This window comes from Amblyomma americanum, chromosome 2 (assembly GCF_052857255.1).
Source record: "Amblyomma americanum isolate KBUSLIRL-KWMA chromosome 2, ASM5285725v1, whole genome shotgun sequence".
In the NCBI taxonomy this organism is placed as follows: Eukaryota; Metazoa; Arthropoda; class Arachnida; order Ixodida; family Ixodidae; genus Amblyomma; species Amblyomma americanum.
In genome coordinates this window covers 100646841-100663948 of record NC_135498.1, presented here as the reverse complement: position 1 = coordinate 100663948, position 17108 = coordinate 100646841, and the positions used below count along the sequence as shown (strand labels likewise).

The 17108-nt window shown below is 50.2% G+C and overlaps 1 protein-coding gene across 2 annotated transcripts in view; it reads left to right on the top strand.

Annotated features, from left to right (window-relative positions):
• Positions 1 to 17108, top strand: part of Lim1 (LIM homeobox 1) — a 182972-nt gene that overhangs the window by 52337 nt on the left and 113527 nt on the right. For both annotated transcript variants that reach the window (XM_077655008.1, XM_077655007.1), the window contains exon 2: positions 16865 to 17106. In XM_077655008.1, the coding sequence (XP_077511134.1) occupies positions 16865 to 17106 (242 nt within the window). The remainder of the gene's footprint in view (positions 1 to 16864; positions 17107 to 17108) is intronic.

Here is a 17108-nt window from a genome sequence, read left to right as displayed (position 1 = left end):
CTGCTTGATTAGTTGAGACAGTACGTTCTATCGTTCCGCGACTCTGATATGCGTTCAGAGAAACCCGGACGTCGTCACAGGGGGGTCTCACTTCACCTGCGTTTAGCTGTTCTGGTGAAGCGTATATACCCCTCGGTGTATATAGACGGTAAAAGTGCACAGCCGCAAAAACAGGAACGGACACGGGGGGCACCCGAGGGCTCGAATGCACGTCGTACAGACTCCAGTACAGACAGAGCCAGCGCAGCTCGTCCGTCTCTGCTCGTGCCGTGGGAGTGTGGCAGCCAGGGAGGCAGCAGCGGGGGGCGCACAGGAGTGGCCCGCTCGGCCGCGCCCAGATTGGGACGACGCGGCTTGCATGCGCCGCAGCGGAGGTCGAACCGAGAGACGCTGCCAGGAGGAAGGCCGACGGTTGCTGGGGGGCGAGGCAGCGCCCTCGGGCGCCGGCGATGGCCGCCTCCCAGCGTCTAGGGGGCCCCGGAGGAACTGTATCTCAACAGAGCAGAGAATGAAGCCTCTGCACCTTGCGTGGCCCCCTTGGTATGGTTTGTGTGTGCCTGGTGCATGTAGGAAAGGGCGGAGTACTAGTGTGCTACCCAGAATAGTCTTGGTTTCCGCCACGGGTTCTCGTTGCTGATCGCGTTGGTTCTGTGTGCGTGTGTGTGTAACTGCGTGTCTGCCACCTACTCGTGTCTGTGGCTTGGTAATACGTATACGGTTGACGAAGCATGTTGCGGGGCTAGTTGGCTATGCATTGGTTGCGATGCGCGAACACACACTCAGAATGCAAGGCTCCTTCGGAGCGACCCCCACCTTGCCTGCATGTCTCCTCTGAGTGTCGAAATGCACAGTATCTGAAGATATAATTCGTGGATATGGTAATACAGGCTCGTGCTGCTTCATACAGCGCCTCAGCTCACGCTGCGCCTTACGTTAGAGCAACGATGGCGGCGATGTTATCCAGAATGTTCTTGATCTAGAAAGGTAATATGATTGCCGCACTCTTGTCCACCAGCAGGATTGACGTAGTTAAAACTATACTATCTGCTTCCAACACACCATGTTCGGCTGCACGCTCGAAAGAAATTAAACAAGAAAGAGTGAAATCCATCAACGAGGGCTCGAAGGAGCAACGGGCGTTCATCCCCTCGGCGAATCCTCACCTTCCATTTCGTATCTTGCGCATTAGAAAACAAATACGGCATGTAAACACAAAACGCCTCAGGTGCTGACTGTCGCCGTGAATAAGCCCAACGAAAATGTATATGTTAACTATACACAACAAGCAAAGTGACGCGAAATGCAGGAAAAACTATGGTGATGCCGAAGTCGTTTAGAGAAACACGTGCAAGCGTTGAGGTAGCCTTTTTCGCACAATCGCGTTTACCCGTGCATCGATGAAGCTGTTTCTTTACTCCTGCCCGGAAACAATAGGGCTCGAGCGTGAAGCAACTACAGGGAAGCGTGCAGAGGAGGTGTGGGCCTACATTCTGCCGCAAGGGAGCGCGCGTACGGCGGCGCTGGCATCGAGGCACCCTACCCGCCCGCGCACGCAGGATTAAGACCTCTCCGGGCGGTCGGCGAAAAGCACCGAACGCTCTTCTTTTTTAGCCGTTACCACAACCCAACAGCTCCGGCAACGTTCGCTACCGCCCCTCTGCTCCTGAATTCCTGTTTGCCGGTTACCCCGCGAAGCAAAAACACACAAAAAAGAAAGAGAAAATTAAAGGAGGCTCGTGGCAGCGCTGACGCGAACAGGAACCCGCGTTCCGCGGCCTTGTATGCATAGTGCGTGTATACTAACAATATGCGGAGCTTATTGAACGCCACTTTGTTTCGCCTAATATTGAGTATAGCGCGCGCGTTTTCGCCGGTGTGGACGGCGGGAGGTTTGCGCGCGAACCGTTGCCGCACGCCTTGGGCAACGCGCGCTCACACGCTACGCGCATAAACGAGAGCGAACGCTGGCGCGTACAGGCAGAAACAAAAAGCGCGCGAAAGGCGCAACTTCGCGCGCTCGCGTGCCTCCCACCCTTTTTCACCTCCTCCCTCCGTAGTCTTTCTTCTCTGTCGATACCTGGAACAGCCGAGCGGTTGGTTTTGGTTTTGCGTGCTAACGAAATAGAGTTCCTCGCCTCTTAATTTTTGATCTAAAACGGGCGCCTTTTTCCGCCTGCTCCGCTGGTCGGTAAACACACCCGTCTCTCTGGTGCGTGGGAAACAAAGGATTCGGTGGCTGCGCCGTGGGCGTTGATTGCCCAGGAATTCCGGCGCGTGCCCGCAGCATTTTGGTCTTTATGCTTGTTAACGGGTTTATTCAACGACGCCACCGTGCGCACAGGCCTGCGCCTGTGTGTGCGTGCTTGCGTTTCGCGTCCTTCGTACTGTTCTTTTTTTCTTTCCTGTAGGCGAAAAGGAAACGTGCAGCTGATGCACGAACGTTGATACAAGGAGTGTAGAGCAGGTGCAGAGTTTGCTTCGTCGCATTTTTCTGCGTTAAATTTGCTTGTGTTTCACAAAGCCTTCGGCTTGGTGATTATCTCGATTACTTCCGAGTGCCCTGACGCAGGTGTTGTTGCTGCGGCTGTCTTCTTCCGCATGCTTTCGTTGTTTTCTTGAGCGTGGTTCATGTCGTATCTTGCGGGCTCATTTAATTTTCACCACGTTTATCGGTGCCGATCTCGTAATTCTTGCCAGAGCGTCACGTTCGACATGGCGCGCGATCACAAAAGGCGCAAGTGAAAGCACCTTGACTCCATTTTTTTTTAACACAGTGACATCGATCATGGGCACTTATGAGTGGATTCGCTGAATATGTTTATGGTTGGTTTTGAAAGTTGTTAAAATTTGCTTGAATTGTATACGTAAGCGATTTCACTGCGTACTTCGCTGAATATGTTTATGGTTGGTTTTGAAAGTTGTTCAAATTTGCTTGAATTGTATACGTAAGCGATTTCACTGCGTACTTCACAAAAAAAAATAAATTTAAAAGACAAACCCTGCAACTGGGTAACATAACCGCCTACGTCTTTGAGTTGGATTTCCACTCAGTATAAGAGTGCAAAATGAACTCAATGACCATGCAAATTCTTATTTTCGCTACAAGCTGAGCCAGTACAGGTGTTATAGCATGCGTGCAACTATGCAATGGTTCGCTCCGGCTCTACCATGCATGCTCGCTCTAATGGTAAGCCGAAGATGCAACAACGATACAAACCATGACCATCCAAGGTGTTTCCCCCATGCCCCTTTCTTATAACCGTGCCCTGCGGGCCAACCAGACATGCCCAGTCCTCCTCTCCTAGGCTCTGTACAGCCACGGAGCAACGTCCAGGAATGTGTGTGCGAAGCGTGCGTATATACATCTTACCTGCGCTGAAACAGGAACCCCACCTCGCTACCTGCAAAGCACCGACCAATCACCTCGCTCGCATCAACGCGCTTTTGCGTCCAATGAGCTGCGACCTGGGCTCATTCGGCGTCAGCTCCACCAGCCTTAATTGAGCGCCAAGGCTGCGATCATAGCACACGGGAACAAGAGGAGGGGGAGTTGCATCGCCGCAGTTCCGCCGCTGCCAGCACGGGTGGCGACTGGCCGGCGCTCTATGGGCGCGGCGGTCGACTTCGCCGAAAGAGAAGCAATCTCTCTCCGGCAGCAGCAGGGAGCGGCTCCACTTCGGACGGTCTCGAGGAGCGAGGCCATGGCTGGCGGCGTGCCGTGGGCGTCATCTTTGTCGGGGCGAGAAGGCAGGCCGGCCTGCGCAACAAGACGACCCGTCGTCGTTGTGCACAGTTTACGAGCAGCTTAGCCGGGAGGCGTGAGCGCAGGCACGCCGGAGGTTCCACTGCCGATGCCGATGCTGCTCCCTGATGTCCTTCCTCCTCCTCGTTACCATCCCCTGGAGGCGGCTGGGATGATCGCTGACTGGAGGCATCCACGAAGGATGGACCGGCGGACATATCATCCCTCTCGACGTCGACGGGCAGAGCTGCATCAGCGATTAAAGAAAATAAGAAGAGACTGTAAGAAGACGGAGCCCAATGGGAGCGACGCGCAGGGTCTCATCAAAGACGAAGCGGGACGGACGTTCAGAAATTCCTGATGGGACGAGGAGGAAGGGGACGGCGGCTGCAGAAAAAGGAGGGATCGGCGCCTCTTGTACACAGCGATGTGCGCACCTATCCCCCCCCCCCCCCCCCCCCAATCCTCATCCGATCGTTATAAAGCTGCCCAAGCTTCCGACCTGTGCGCGCGGCCGCGCGCACACCTGCGCGTGTGCGTGTTCGCGACGAACTCCTTTCTTTTCCTATCTTTATTCTTCATTCCATCCAATCGAGGGCGTGGTGCTGTGTGCTTGCGTGCACGTGTTTTACCTGGTCGGTTTCGTTCGCGCGTTTTTTTTTTTACTCTTCTTTCTTTTTCGTTCTTTTATGTGTAAGTACGTTTTTATTTATTTTTTCTTGCGTCCCGCATAGAAAACACAAGTGTCGAGGAATGCGCTCCGAAGGCGCTTCGAGCTCGCATTCAGCCGAGAATGATCGGTGGGGAGGCTATCGAGATCGCGCCGATCAATTATACGCCCTCTCCCTCCCTTTCTCGCTCCCAGCGTTCTGTTCACTCTTTTTTTTTATCTTCTTTTCATTCCCGCCTGTCGGCGGCTCATCCGTTCTGGCTCGAGCACGCAGGGACGCGTGCGAGCGCCGGCCGAGTTAAAAATATGGAAAGCAGTCGGGCACACATGCTCGCATAATATAAAGAGAGAGGCGGGTGGCGCAGCGTATGTGGGTAGCGGCTTCTGTGTGGAACCGAAAAGCCGCTGGGTCTGCGTCAGCGCCTCTGAGATTGGAGGCGACTGCAGTGCGTACAGGTTGTGCGCCTGCGCTAGCAAAACAAATTTTGCCTGCCTTTTATTTGCGACAGCTTCTCCACCCTCTAGAAGGTGTAAGCATTGTTCAAAGTCTATAGTAGCTGCTTGCACACTAAAGAGTAAGCCTGTCTACGGACTAATTACGTGAACAACGGCGTCTCTTGCGCGTTTCTTTGTATGATTGCAATCCAGCGGTCTTTAAAGTGTAGGGAAATGTTACTTTTATTTCCCACGGCCTCTGGCTTATTTCGTACAGATTTTCGAACAAGCCTTCGTGTCCGCGGTACTATTTTTTTAGGTCGTCGCATTTTTTTTTTCTGTTGTATATTATATAACAAAGAACTTAACACGGTGGTGTAAAGAAGACTGTGCAGGACAGAGTAAGTAGGCACAGATCGAGGACAATACGAGAATGATTCTGAGACTGCATGCAGCGTCGCCTTTATTTCGGGTAACGAAAGCGTGCAGGGGAATGTCAGCGTTACGTTTATTTGTTTATTTGTTTATTTGAGATTCTTTACAGGCCCGTAGAGCATTGTGTGAGAGGGGCGTCAAATTTCGAACGGTGTATTTGTAAGAGAATAAGCAGGACAGAATAAGAAAAAAACTGCCCTTTCCCATTCTTTACTTACCCCGCCATCTCCCTATTTTTCGACTGCTTTGCTTTTGCATAGAGCAGACATATTAGGAATGCTGACTACTTGGAAGAAGAAAAAGGATAGGAGGACACGACCGAATTTTTTTTTATTGCTGTACTGATTAAATGTCACTGTACTGGCTACAATAACAGGTCAGTTTCGGCTCACAGAGACCGAGTTGCGATCTTTTTAAAACGGTTGCTGTATCGATTGGCTACTAGTATTATGAACTGAACCTGTCTCCTGTTTGCATAAAATAGCAAATTAGCGAAAAGAAATATTCATTCGACAATATACACTTACGGTCTCAAACACCACTATTTATGACGTGACTATTTAGAACCTCGGTGCGCAACGAAGCGTCTTTGTTTTTGTTGATGCCTCTTCTAATCGGCATCTTTTGAGGGTGTGCGCAGTCAACATTACCGTCGCCTTTCTTACATTTCGCTATTCCTAGACAAGTGAAAGAATTTCAGCTCTTCCATGAGCGCTGATGATGATGATGATGACGAAAAACTATTTTCCTCGGGTGTTCATGATGTTTGGTCTGGTCGCTGCCCTCAGTGCACCAGTGGCTTCCCTGATTGTTTTCGCCTGTTTGGTGAGCCAAAGCTGTTCCTTGGCGTAGGTCGGGTCGGGGATGGGTGGATCTGAGCCGGGGGACTGTGGGCACTGCCAATTGGGGCTTATGCTGTGCTTTGAATACTGCACAATTGGTGCGCCGACCTTAGAAGCAACAGTACCAGCTTTCGAATCCCATGCAGCTCTTTCAGCGGTGTATTGTTACCATCGGCTGTAAAAATAAAACCAACTACGGACAATACGCGCATCAATCCATAGGCTCGACTGCGACAGCATGACTTAGTTATGCTCCGACTTCTATAATTCTCCGTTTGGCCTGCGTTACTCGCGATAACAGCTCTTTCAGCTGCGACGTTCACATGCTTTTCATGCTAAGTCGTATACGTATCTGTTCGATGCGGAGCTGTACGCATCGCGAAAAGCACCTCCAAACAACCCAATTCTTTATAAGTATTTGGCTTAGCTCTCCTCGAGAAGGCTAGCACGTCTGCATGGCCCTGATGAACAAATCTGTGCACGACAGTATAGCTAAACCAGAATAGCACCGAGCCAAGACGTTAGTAAGCTTCCGATTATTCGTTTCCAACTTCGTACTTTATCATATATATATGCACTCACACCTCTTCGTACCCATCACCAACACGCCCTCGTACTCACAAAATGCGGAAAACACGCGCACGCTAAAACCTCGAGCAGTTCTTTACCACTTTTTGCGCAGCGCGCGTGCCCTAGCAAAGCTCTATGCAGAGATGAGTTTTCGTTCCCAAAGATAAATAAGCACAAACGAAAATAACAACGAAGCAAAAAAAGAACCTAGGCATCGCAACTCCGCGTCCGATAAACGGCGCTACGCCTTGTGTCGTATACTGGTCCGCGTATGCGATATAGAAAAGGACAAGGAGGGAGATCCGAGAATCTTCCAGCCGCATTCAAGTCGTCTCACAACGGGCTGTCCGTGCGGTGTATACTATATATAAACCGCACGTATATAGAGCAACAGAACGAACCCGGAGCCTTAGCGGATACCGTGCATCCGTGGAAGCAATAAAACGGGAAGCACAAAAAGTCGAGCGTCAGTGAGACACGAAGGAAAGGTGTTAGCGGAAGACGAGCAACCCCATCAGGGAGAAATACGATTTCGCGTCGCGTGTGCTGAACAGCATTCGAAATGCAAAGGCAGAGAAAAAGGGGTTTGGAATGAGTGTTGTGCGGAAAGAAGAAGGGTGAGAGCGCGTTTTATACGCAAGAAAGGCAGCGAAGGCGCGCCACCAACACCACTATACCACAACGACTTGCATGTGACGATGGGTCTCGCGAGGTGTGCGAGGGAGCAGTCGGTGTGTGTGTATATACGGACAGATACTGGACTGCTTGCGCATGTTAGTTGTCTGTGCGTGTACGCACGCACCAAGGAGCTGTTTCCTCCTCCCCCCCCCCTTCCCTCTGTTCCTCCCTGCATCTCTGCAGCCGCTCGCTCCATAAACAACGTCGATGCGCGACAGTTCACCGCCGACGCCATAAAGCCGGAGGGTGGAAAGATGCGAGGGGAGTTTCGCCCCTTTGAAAGGTGTTTATGCCCAAGGACCTTTTCAAATTGCTCGTCGCTATAAAGCACTCCGCCGCGGCAAGGAAGGAACCAAGCGCCGGCGTGATTCTCGAGCTCCGAGTGCGCCCCCCCCCTCCCTCCCTCCTGGTTGAGAGAGAGAGAGACGGGCTGCCAAGCAGGGAGGAAGACACGCGCATCTTCAGCCGCCACCCGTCCTTTCTCGTATTTTTATAGCGCCCTCTATTTTGTGTATTTTTTCTTTTATTTCGCGGCCCAACTCTTCTCCGTCGCCTCCTTCAGTGGGGAACCCGGGGCTCCGAACCCGCGCAGCTGGAAGCGGCCGCAAATCACGCCGCTCGGCTAAACTGCCGCCGCCGCCGCCGCACCGTCCACGACGACGACGCTGCCGCGCTTCCCTGCGTGGATACTATGCTGTGTATTCGCGTGCTAACCTTCTTCTCATATCTGCATAGCCTCAGCTGCTGCTGCTGCTTCTGCGGGATAAAGCACGTGTGCACTGGTTAAGTTTGGTTTAGTCCGAAGCGTATACGTTGCGCCAACTATACTATATATCTCAACCCGTGGGTTTTGTTTGTCAGATTTACTTCTATCTGGATCAGAGGAGATCGCATTTTCAGTGTTGTCGACCTGTTGTCACTGTCCTGACTTGTCGTTATATGTACTGCACTCCACACATCCTTTGTTCTGCGTGCATATGCGTTGCGACTTCGTGCTGGTTATTGACCGCTGGAAAACATCCGGTGCAGTGTATGCGACAAGTCCTCAAGGTGTTTGTTCAAAAGCATTTTTCCAGTGAGGCCTCTACCAGCAGGCTTCGCAAAGGGCTAAATAAACATTGAGGCCCTGGATTCCGAAATCGCCATCCATCCCTTGACGACTGTGTGAAAGATGTATGCCATGAACTTGGCTCATTCCAGCACATAAACACGTGTAGACGAATGCGTTCGCTTGTCTTGAGAAGGCCGCCACCTCGTCGGAGCTCAATCGCAGTGTATGCACGCTTGGGGATCAGCACAAGCATGGTGTGCGACAGCAGCTGGCGAATAAAAGGCCAGGGGTTGGGATAGGCGGTGAATGTCCCGACGACGACACCGCGGATCTGTGCATCCGCTCAGCTAGGGGTGCGCGATGGGTGGAAAGATCGACGGTCGTGTTTCCTTCGGTATATGCACCGTGCAGCCGTCAGCTGCATGCGATCCGGCATGTATACAAGGCACGCTGGAAGCCGTTCGTTATTCAGCGATCCCTTGAAGCTATAATGCAGCAAGGTTCTTGATCCGACCGACTCGTGACAGGCGTTTATCGTCAAACAAACAACGCTCCGGGGCGTGAATAGCAAAAAAATAATAATAAATGTGACAAGTGTCGTCAGCGATCTATTAATCCTCGTGTTGGGAGCAAACACCGCAGTCATGTCTTCGCTCACGCCGATGATGCCATGCAGGTAACGCTTGTGTGACCTACGTGGCACTCGCAGTCTTGGGCCTTGGTTAAAGCAAGGCATTACAGTATGCTGGTTATGTTGTGAGAAATTCTTTGTCATGCAGTAACTCGTTACTCTATTCAAAGCGCCATGTGGGCCACCAATATTTATGATGGAGAAATTACTCTTCCATTCCTTGGCTTCAGAGCTTCAGCTTGAGCAACGCTTCATTTAGGCAGGGACTTATTTCGAGTGGATGTTTCTGATGGAGGCTATTCTTTCTCAAGACTGCCTAAATAAAGAGTTTCGTGACCTTCTTGATTCGGTTACCGATATACACAACAACAATGATTTAGACGCCAGAAGAATCAACAGTTTATTTGAAGACTCGGCCGTGGGAACGAACTACGAATCCCGCCGGGACCTAAACGTCAACTAAACTGTTTTTATCACTTCTAAATCATTGTTTTTATATATAAGAACGAGATAGTTGTAGGAACCAGAAGTTGAATGCTTATAAAGTAAAGTGACAAAAAGTTTAAAAACGTAAGGATGTTTTACTGACGTTTGGACTGGGGACCATTCTTCACCGGAGGGGTTCATGATTGCTCCAGACCAATATGTATAGTGGCTAGAAGAGTCTGCTACAGTGCATGTTAGCAGTCTCTTCCCAAACCCTTAAAATACTGGTCTATAACAACCATGCACCACTCTCGTGAAGACTGGTCGACCCAGTCGAAACGCGAGTAAAGCCTAATGTTTTTAAGCGTCTGTCAGTCTGCTTTGGAAACAAATGATTCGCGGCTAATTCACAACTGATCAACACCGCAAATAAAAATAATATGAGTCTAGAAATATCCTCAGAATCCCTTCCTTCAAGAGACCCAACCTCACTGCCTGCGTATCAAACATGAACGAACATTTTGCTGCGACGACATGGCTGCACATCACAGCAGTAGCTCTATTTGGCTATAGCGTGGCGTAAAAGCAAGAAATTTGCACTTCGTCGAAATGCGGGCAGAAAGCAGTGAGAAATGCGGGCACGAGTGAAGTACGTAAGCAGTCGAATGGGACGTGAGACGAAAGAGGAGGCGATAACTCAACTCAGCACGCAGCTCTCGCTGACAGCGTTCACGCAAACTAGCTCGCCGCAGGGGGGGGAGCCGAACGCGCCGCAGACAGATTTATCGTAGATTTACTGGCGTACATGCAGGCACACGCTGGCTGCCTGCTCGCGGCCCTTATTCGCGCAGGCGGGAGCATCTTCACTCACTGTATACTATATACGTGCACGCTGTCGAGGCGCTCCTGCACGCCCCAGAGTTTGCAGCTAAGGGAGCGCGATTTGCATGCACCTAGTTGTCTCACTCGGTAAATCAGGTTCGTGCCTTCAGGTGAGGCGAATGGCGGGGCGGCGATATTTCTTCTTCCCTCCAAGGGCGTGCCATGCATGCTGCATGCAGACACAGCGATGGCCGTGCATTCAAAAGCACGTCCAGTTGCTCCTGCCTGCGGTGAAGACGTTTCCTCTTAGTCGCCGATGTTTATCGCGCCAGCGACATTATGTGGACCTGTGTGTGCAGACTTGCATAACGGTGGACCACAGCTGGCAGGCCTGCAAGAGCCAGCCTTTTGGTGATATACATGCGGTACATTACGTGCTGAAAATAGTGTGTTGTAGGGTAAATTGTACATTATGCTTGCGCTGAGCGATGCGGTCTCACTAAATACGCTAGATGTTTTATCACTTGAACATTAGGGATAGCTAAAGCTTACACCCATAAGCTGAATAAGAGAGCCTATCCCTTTTTGTCATCATTATCATCATTATGCTGACTGCGCCCACTGCAGGGCAAAGGCCTCTCCCATGTCTCTCCAATTAACCCCGTCCTTTGCAAGCCGCGGCCACCGTATCCCCGCAAACTTCTTGATCTCGTCCGCCCACGTAACTCTCCGCTGCTCTGCTACGCTTGCTTTCTCTTCGAATCCACTCCGTTACCCTAAGGGCCAGCGGTTATCATGCCTTCGCATTACATTCCCTGCCCAAGCCCATTTCTTTCTATTGATTTTGACTAGGATGTCATTAAACCGCGTTTGTTCCCTCACTCACTCTGCCCGCTTCCGGTCTCTTAACTAACGTTGCACCTGTCAGTTTTCTTTTCATATCTCGCTGCGTAGTCCTTAAGCTGAACAGTTTTCATTAGCCTCCATGCTTTTGCAGCTTTGTTTAATTCAGTGAACAAATTAACTACCTTCTCGTCCCACTAGTGGCAGTTGCAGCCGGGCGGCGCATAAATGGCACGTCACTTGTGCGCCTCTGAGTGACGTGAAGGACGGCAGATGTGAGAAAAAGGGCGGAACAAGGCAACATTATTCATTTATCTATTAAAACCCACAGCAAGTTGAAAAATAGCCAAATGGATGGAGACAGTCGGGTTTGAAATGGTCAGCGTAACTGGACGCGAAAGTTTTTCTATACAAACAAAACATGTCTATCATTTGCGTCATCGGCAAAGATACGGATTGCATTGTGTTCAAGAATGATCTAGGTATTGTTCACCGAGTGACCACTGCCTGGAGATAAAAACTTGATCGCACGGTTTTCTCCAGGAGCCAATAGGCAGGATTTGTGAGCAAAGGCACGTCTGCAAGCAAAAAAGCCTTGGTTTTCATGCAGCCCCATGTGTAATCATATCTTCATAGATGACGATTTGACTCCTGACTACAACAAGCTTTTCCACGGATTTTCAATAGAAAGGTAACACATTTTGTGTTGTGTGGACTCAGCACCTGCTCAACAAAAACACGTGGGCCACTTTTCAACACATGCTCAATATGTGGCCAAGACCGCACCAACAGAGATTTTGGTTTGGTTGGTTTATGAGGGTTTAACGTCCCAAAGCGACTCAGGCTATGAGAGACGCCGTAGTGAAGGGCTCCGGAAATTTCGACCACCTGAGGTTCTTTAACGTGCACTGACATCGCACAGTACACGGGCCTCTAGAATTTCGCCTCCATCGAAATTCGACCGCCGCGGCCGGGATCGAACCCGCGTCTTTCGGGCCAGCAGCCGAGCGCCATAACCACTCAGCCACCGCGGCGGCCCTAACAGAGATTTTCATCCTAATTATCAACGGAATTTTAACACCCTATGTTGCCATAGGTCGTTGGAATTTCAACAAAAGACCAGCGTGCATTCTTTGTAAGTGTCCCAACAAGGAAAAAAAAATGGCAATATTTTGGATCCACGGCTGTCACATAAAGGCGCGCAAGACTTGACAGCGAAGTCGTCCGCATTGCAGAGGAACTGGAGTGTCGGACCTTAGCGTCTTCCTGCAGGCCACCGTTTATTCGCTGCATGACTTACATAGACGCTAGCGAACATCTTTCTCGCACATATAATCCCTACCAGTCAATTGTTCACTTTAACGCGCGTGGTCTCGGTAAAGACCACTATGAGTTTCATTCAATTTTTTCTTTGCCACTTCATCCGTTTACTGTAATCTGTGTCTCCAAAACAAGGGTTAGTAATTCCGATCAGAATCTGTATAGCTTGCTCGCACACAGTGCTGAGTACTTTCATCGTAACTCATCGAATATATGATCGTCCAGCTACTCTCGTCCTTTCTGGCTTACACCGCCGAAGAAGGTTCGATGACTTGAAATTAAATCTGCTTCATTGAAAACATGTACGGATAGAAATGTACAGAAACTCGCGCTTAGTATACTGATGGAAAATACAGTTAAATATTATGTCAGTCTCCAAGTCCTAGTCTCCTGCTCACCATCTTCAAAGATAATCCAAGCGACCTAAACCTCAAAGGGTTTTCAATCGCAAACAATTTTCTATTTCCAAAGATTTGTACAACTTATGTTCTATGAACTATTCGTTTCAATATATGGCTAACTATTGCGTTTCATTAATCTGCATTATCGTTACCGCGCTCCATCATTCGTCAAGACATCTCCGCCAGCACATTTCTTTGCATGCAGTCACCTAGTGTTATAGGATTGCTGAATATATGTCACTGCCTGCAGTTGTTTTCTCACTCTGTCGTTCTGTCGTCCAAATACTGCATTGTGTGTTGGGATCTTATGTCTTTCCTACGTACCTTTTGTAACTGACTGATCATTGTTTATTTGGCGTGATGGATCGTTATCGTACTTTATATTTGTTCTATATATTTCTCTACATGATTTTTTTCGTTTTGTACATTTGATATATAGACGTGTTTTTGTTTACAGTTTGAACTTTGCGCATTCAGTTTCTCGTCGTCTGACTGCTTTTATTTTTTCTCCTCTTAGTACTCATGATAAGAAGTCTCATAACGATATATCCATTGGGACCACTTGCTGTATTTTATTGCACCATTTTCTGTACAATTACCATCAAATATGGTAGCCTTTCGAACTAATGGCCAGCTACATATCTCAAACTCTAGTCAGGCGCCTAACTCTAAGAGCTAAAAAGTTAATTAAATTTTGTTAACCCGCTTACGTTAGCATGTTTCACCTCATTCATAATGTCCGCTATCAATGGTATTACAGTTCCGCAAAGGCCATCTTTATACCTCGAAAACCAAGTTTTTCACGAATTAATGGCGAGCTAAAGGCGGAACCGCATGGCGCGTTTTCCGCGAGCGAAAAACGCGACGCGCGGTGGACGCCCGCGTTGCCGTCAACGCGCGAGCACCCGCACGTAAAAAGGGGAGCGGCGCCTTCGCGGCGCGTTTTCCGGGTTGCCAGACAACGTAACTCCCAACGACATGAATTGTCCCTGCTACCGCATATGTAATATGCCCTTAAACTTACACAACACTGCAATAGAAATAATCTAAGTGTAATTACACAACGACATTTTTTTTTTCCGAAGTATATTTATCAAGCTTAATTTCAAGCAGGAAGAGTGTGTGCGAAACTGCGACTATGTACTTTCTGCATGCCAAGAGGCCGCTGCTTGTTTACAACTCGACATAGAAAATGGAGTGTCGGGCGCTTACTACAGAGCAGAAGAGGCGGTCGCGTATATCCCACAGGACGCGACGCCTCTCCACTTCCGTGATAAGGGCCTCGTTGAAGACTGCTTTCTTCATTTTCGATGAACACGATGCGCGCACGAAACAGTAGCACGTGTTTTTCACGTGCGCGCCGGTTCTGCAGACCGAAAAGAAATGCGCCGAAGAGGTTCCGTCGAGATGCGCAGAGAGTAGGGCCATCTAGTGCCAAAACCAAAAACCAAAAATGCCACGTGACCAAATACCACGTGACTTACTTGAAATCTGATTGGCGGACGCGCCCTGGACGCGCCGCGCGAGGCGTTTTTTTCTCCTCCGAGTAGGAGCACGCGGCGGCGCGATTTCGTGACGGATCATACTGGGCACGCGTCAAAATGACGCGCGCGTCCCACCATCCGCGCGTCAATCGCGCCTGAAATCGCGCCATGCGGTTCCGCCTTAACACTTGGTGTACACTAACCGCTCCTCGCGGGCCCTCGCTTCGGAACTTAGCCGCCACTCCCACAAGCCGTCTCTCTCACATGTATGCTGACGGTGCAATGAGGTGCATAGAAAAGTGCTCATCACCTGCGACTGCGACCATTGGTAACGGCCTGCCTGCATGAGAGCGTATGCAGCGTTGCAAGCTTGCCTCAGTTGGCCAAGTTGCAAACAGTAGCCCCCGGTTCCCCAGCATCCTCGCCGCATCCTTTCATCTCGTGGCGATGTAGCTTGTTCGGGTGAACAAACTGTCCACATCCGCAGTTCGTATACAGCGCGCACACGTAGAAAAACAGATAAGACACATGCAAGTACTGGCGGAGACATCTTCGATTAAGCGCTCTATGCACACACAGAGACATCCGCGGGGTCTGCGGGATCACGAAAGAGAGCCGCCCTAATTAGAACTCGCTCCGCAGCCGATGACGGGCCGTCCGCGGCGAGCTGGGTTCGCACGGCCAGACACATGCGGGCGGGCAGGGAACAACGCATGGCCCGATGACCACGGGTCAGCGGGAATTGCGAACTACCGATGTGGGCACCGCCGAGACCGTCCCTGTACATACGTTATAGGCGAGCGCGGCCAGTACCGGGACAGCCACATATCGGATAGCCACAGCCCATGTGCATTGGGTTGGCTTACTTTGGTGATTTGATGGAGATTCCTGGTGATCTGCACCGAGACACCGGAAGAGGAAGCCAGACGCGTGCTTGAGAAATGGCAGAAACATCCGTGCAGTCGATGCTTTTCAAGGCGATAGTCTTTAATGGCTCATACTCGCGGTGACCGTCCGTCCGTTACATCGCCACCTAGGTCACCTATCGGTCACGTGGCGCCACGCTCGCGCCAGCTGCTCATCTCTTCTGTCGTGAAATGAATGCAAGCGCGGCAAATTCAAATCAGCGCAATGAATCGCAAACTGCTTTCGCCTTCCCGCAGTTAACAGATATCTAAGTGCCTCCAACGAATCCCCCCCCCCCCCCCACCTTCTTCGTTCCGTCGTCTCTAGCGCCGCATGTGCGGAGCCTGCATGTATACAGCTCAACGAGTTCTATAGCATGGGACCTCTTGCTGCATGCTTCTCGTACAATTCGTTCCTTTCATAACTGTCTATAAACTTTCAAACTTTGCTTCTGAGCCGCGTATAATATAGGGCTCTCTGTAGCACCTCTGGAAGTCCTATAACCTTCGGAGAGGTGAGGGTGATAATTTCGCTCACCATCGAAAAATTTACACACTGACGATGCAAAATGGACCACGTCGAGTGGCCTGGAAGCAAACACAGTGGGATGGACGAAGTCTGTACTAAGAACTGTATTCCAGGGGCATGCAGGCTTTGCGCAGATTGGTAGTTTTGTCTCGATGTTGTGTCTTGCGGTTCCTCTGTCCACGTCTTCTGAGCCGAAGGTTGCGCAAAATTTTCGAGCCTCATGTATATACTGTCGGCTGTCATCGGAACTGCGTACGCTAAGCAGACGGCTTGAGGGTCTCAAATCGTCTGTATGAATATTCCTCACACCAAGTACAATCAAAAGGAAAACGCAGCAGAGCGAGGATATTATTTTCGAATGGTTGACCGGCATCAAGGGCACCCATTCCCTCCACGTTTGCACATATGTGGCAAAGAAAATCAGCACGCTATATATGTAAAACGTTATTGAGTTATTGTAAAAGCATTGCTTTGGTAGTTGCATGATAGGTTAATGAAACATAATTTACTGATGCACCGCATTTACTATATCATTTTATAACATTTATTCATTACTTTCCACTGCTTTTGTTAATATTATGTCATGCCTATTAATTTGTTATAGCAATTGTAACTGCTCTTTTTTTCTGCAGTGCCTCGGCGATTTATGCTTTGTGATATTTAGCCAGGGATAATTTCAAGCGGTATTTTATCAGAATTTCAAACGCTTTAGCGCAAAGGACAGAGCATCGGACACAGGACTGGCGCTTTCTTTGGCATAGTATGGTATAACGTGTATGGCTTTAACGTCTCAAAGCGAGATACTGGTTACTAGGAGCGTCGTAGTGGAGGCCTCCATCGGTCTAAACAATTGACGGTCTAGACTAACTAAAATGCAAACCGAAATATTCCATGGTGAACTCTTCGGCTCGGTGTATAATCCACGCTGCTCTGTTTATTTATTAAACTCCAATGTGTCATTTTCATGTTAACTTGCGCATAGCATCCGGCTGCGCGCAGGAGCGGGTGCACTATAGCAGCGCCGTGGTGGTTCCCACGCACATACCGACTGCATACCGTGTGTCTGTCTGTGCTGCGCAGGCGCTTCGGCACCAAGTGCGCGGGCTGCTCGCTGGGCATCTCGCCGACGGACCTGGTGCGGCGCGCGCGGAGCAAGGTGTTCCACCTCAAGTGCTTCACCTGCCTGGTGTGCCGCAAGCAGCTCTCGACGGGCGAGGAGCTGTACGTGCTGGACGAGCACCGCTTCGTCTGCAAGGACGACTACCTCGCCAGGCACCAGCCGCCCCAGCAGCCGCCCGCCCACCCGCCGCCGCCGCCCGCCGGT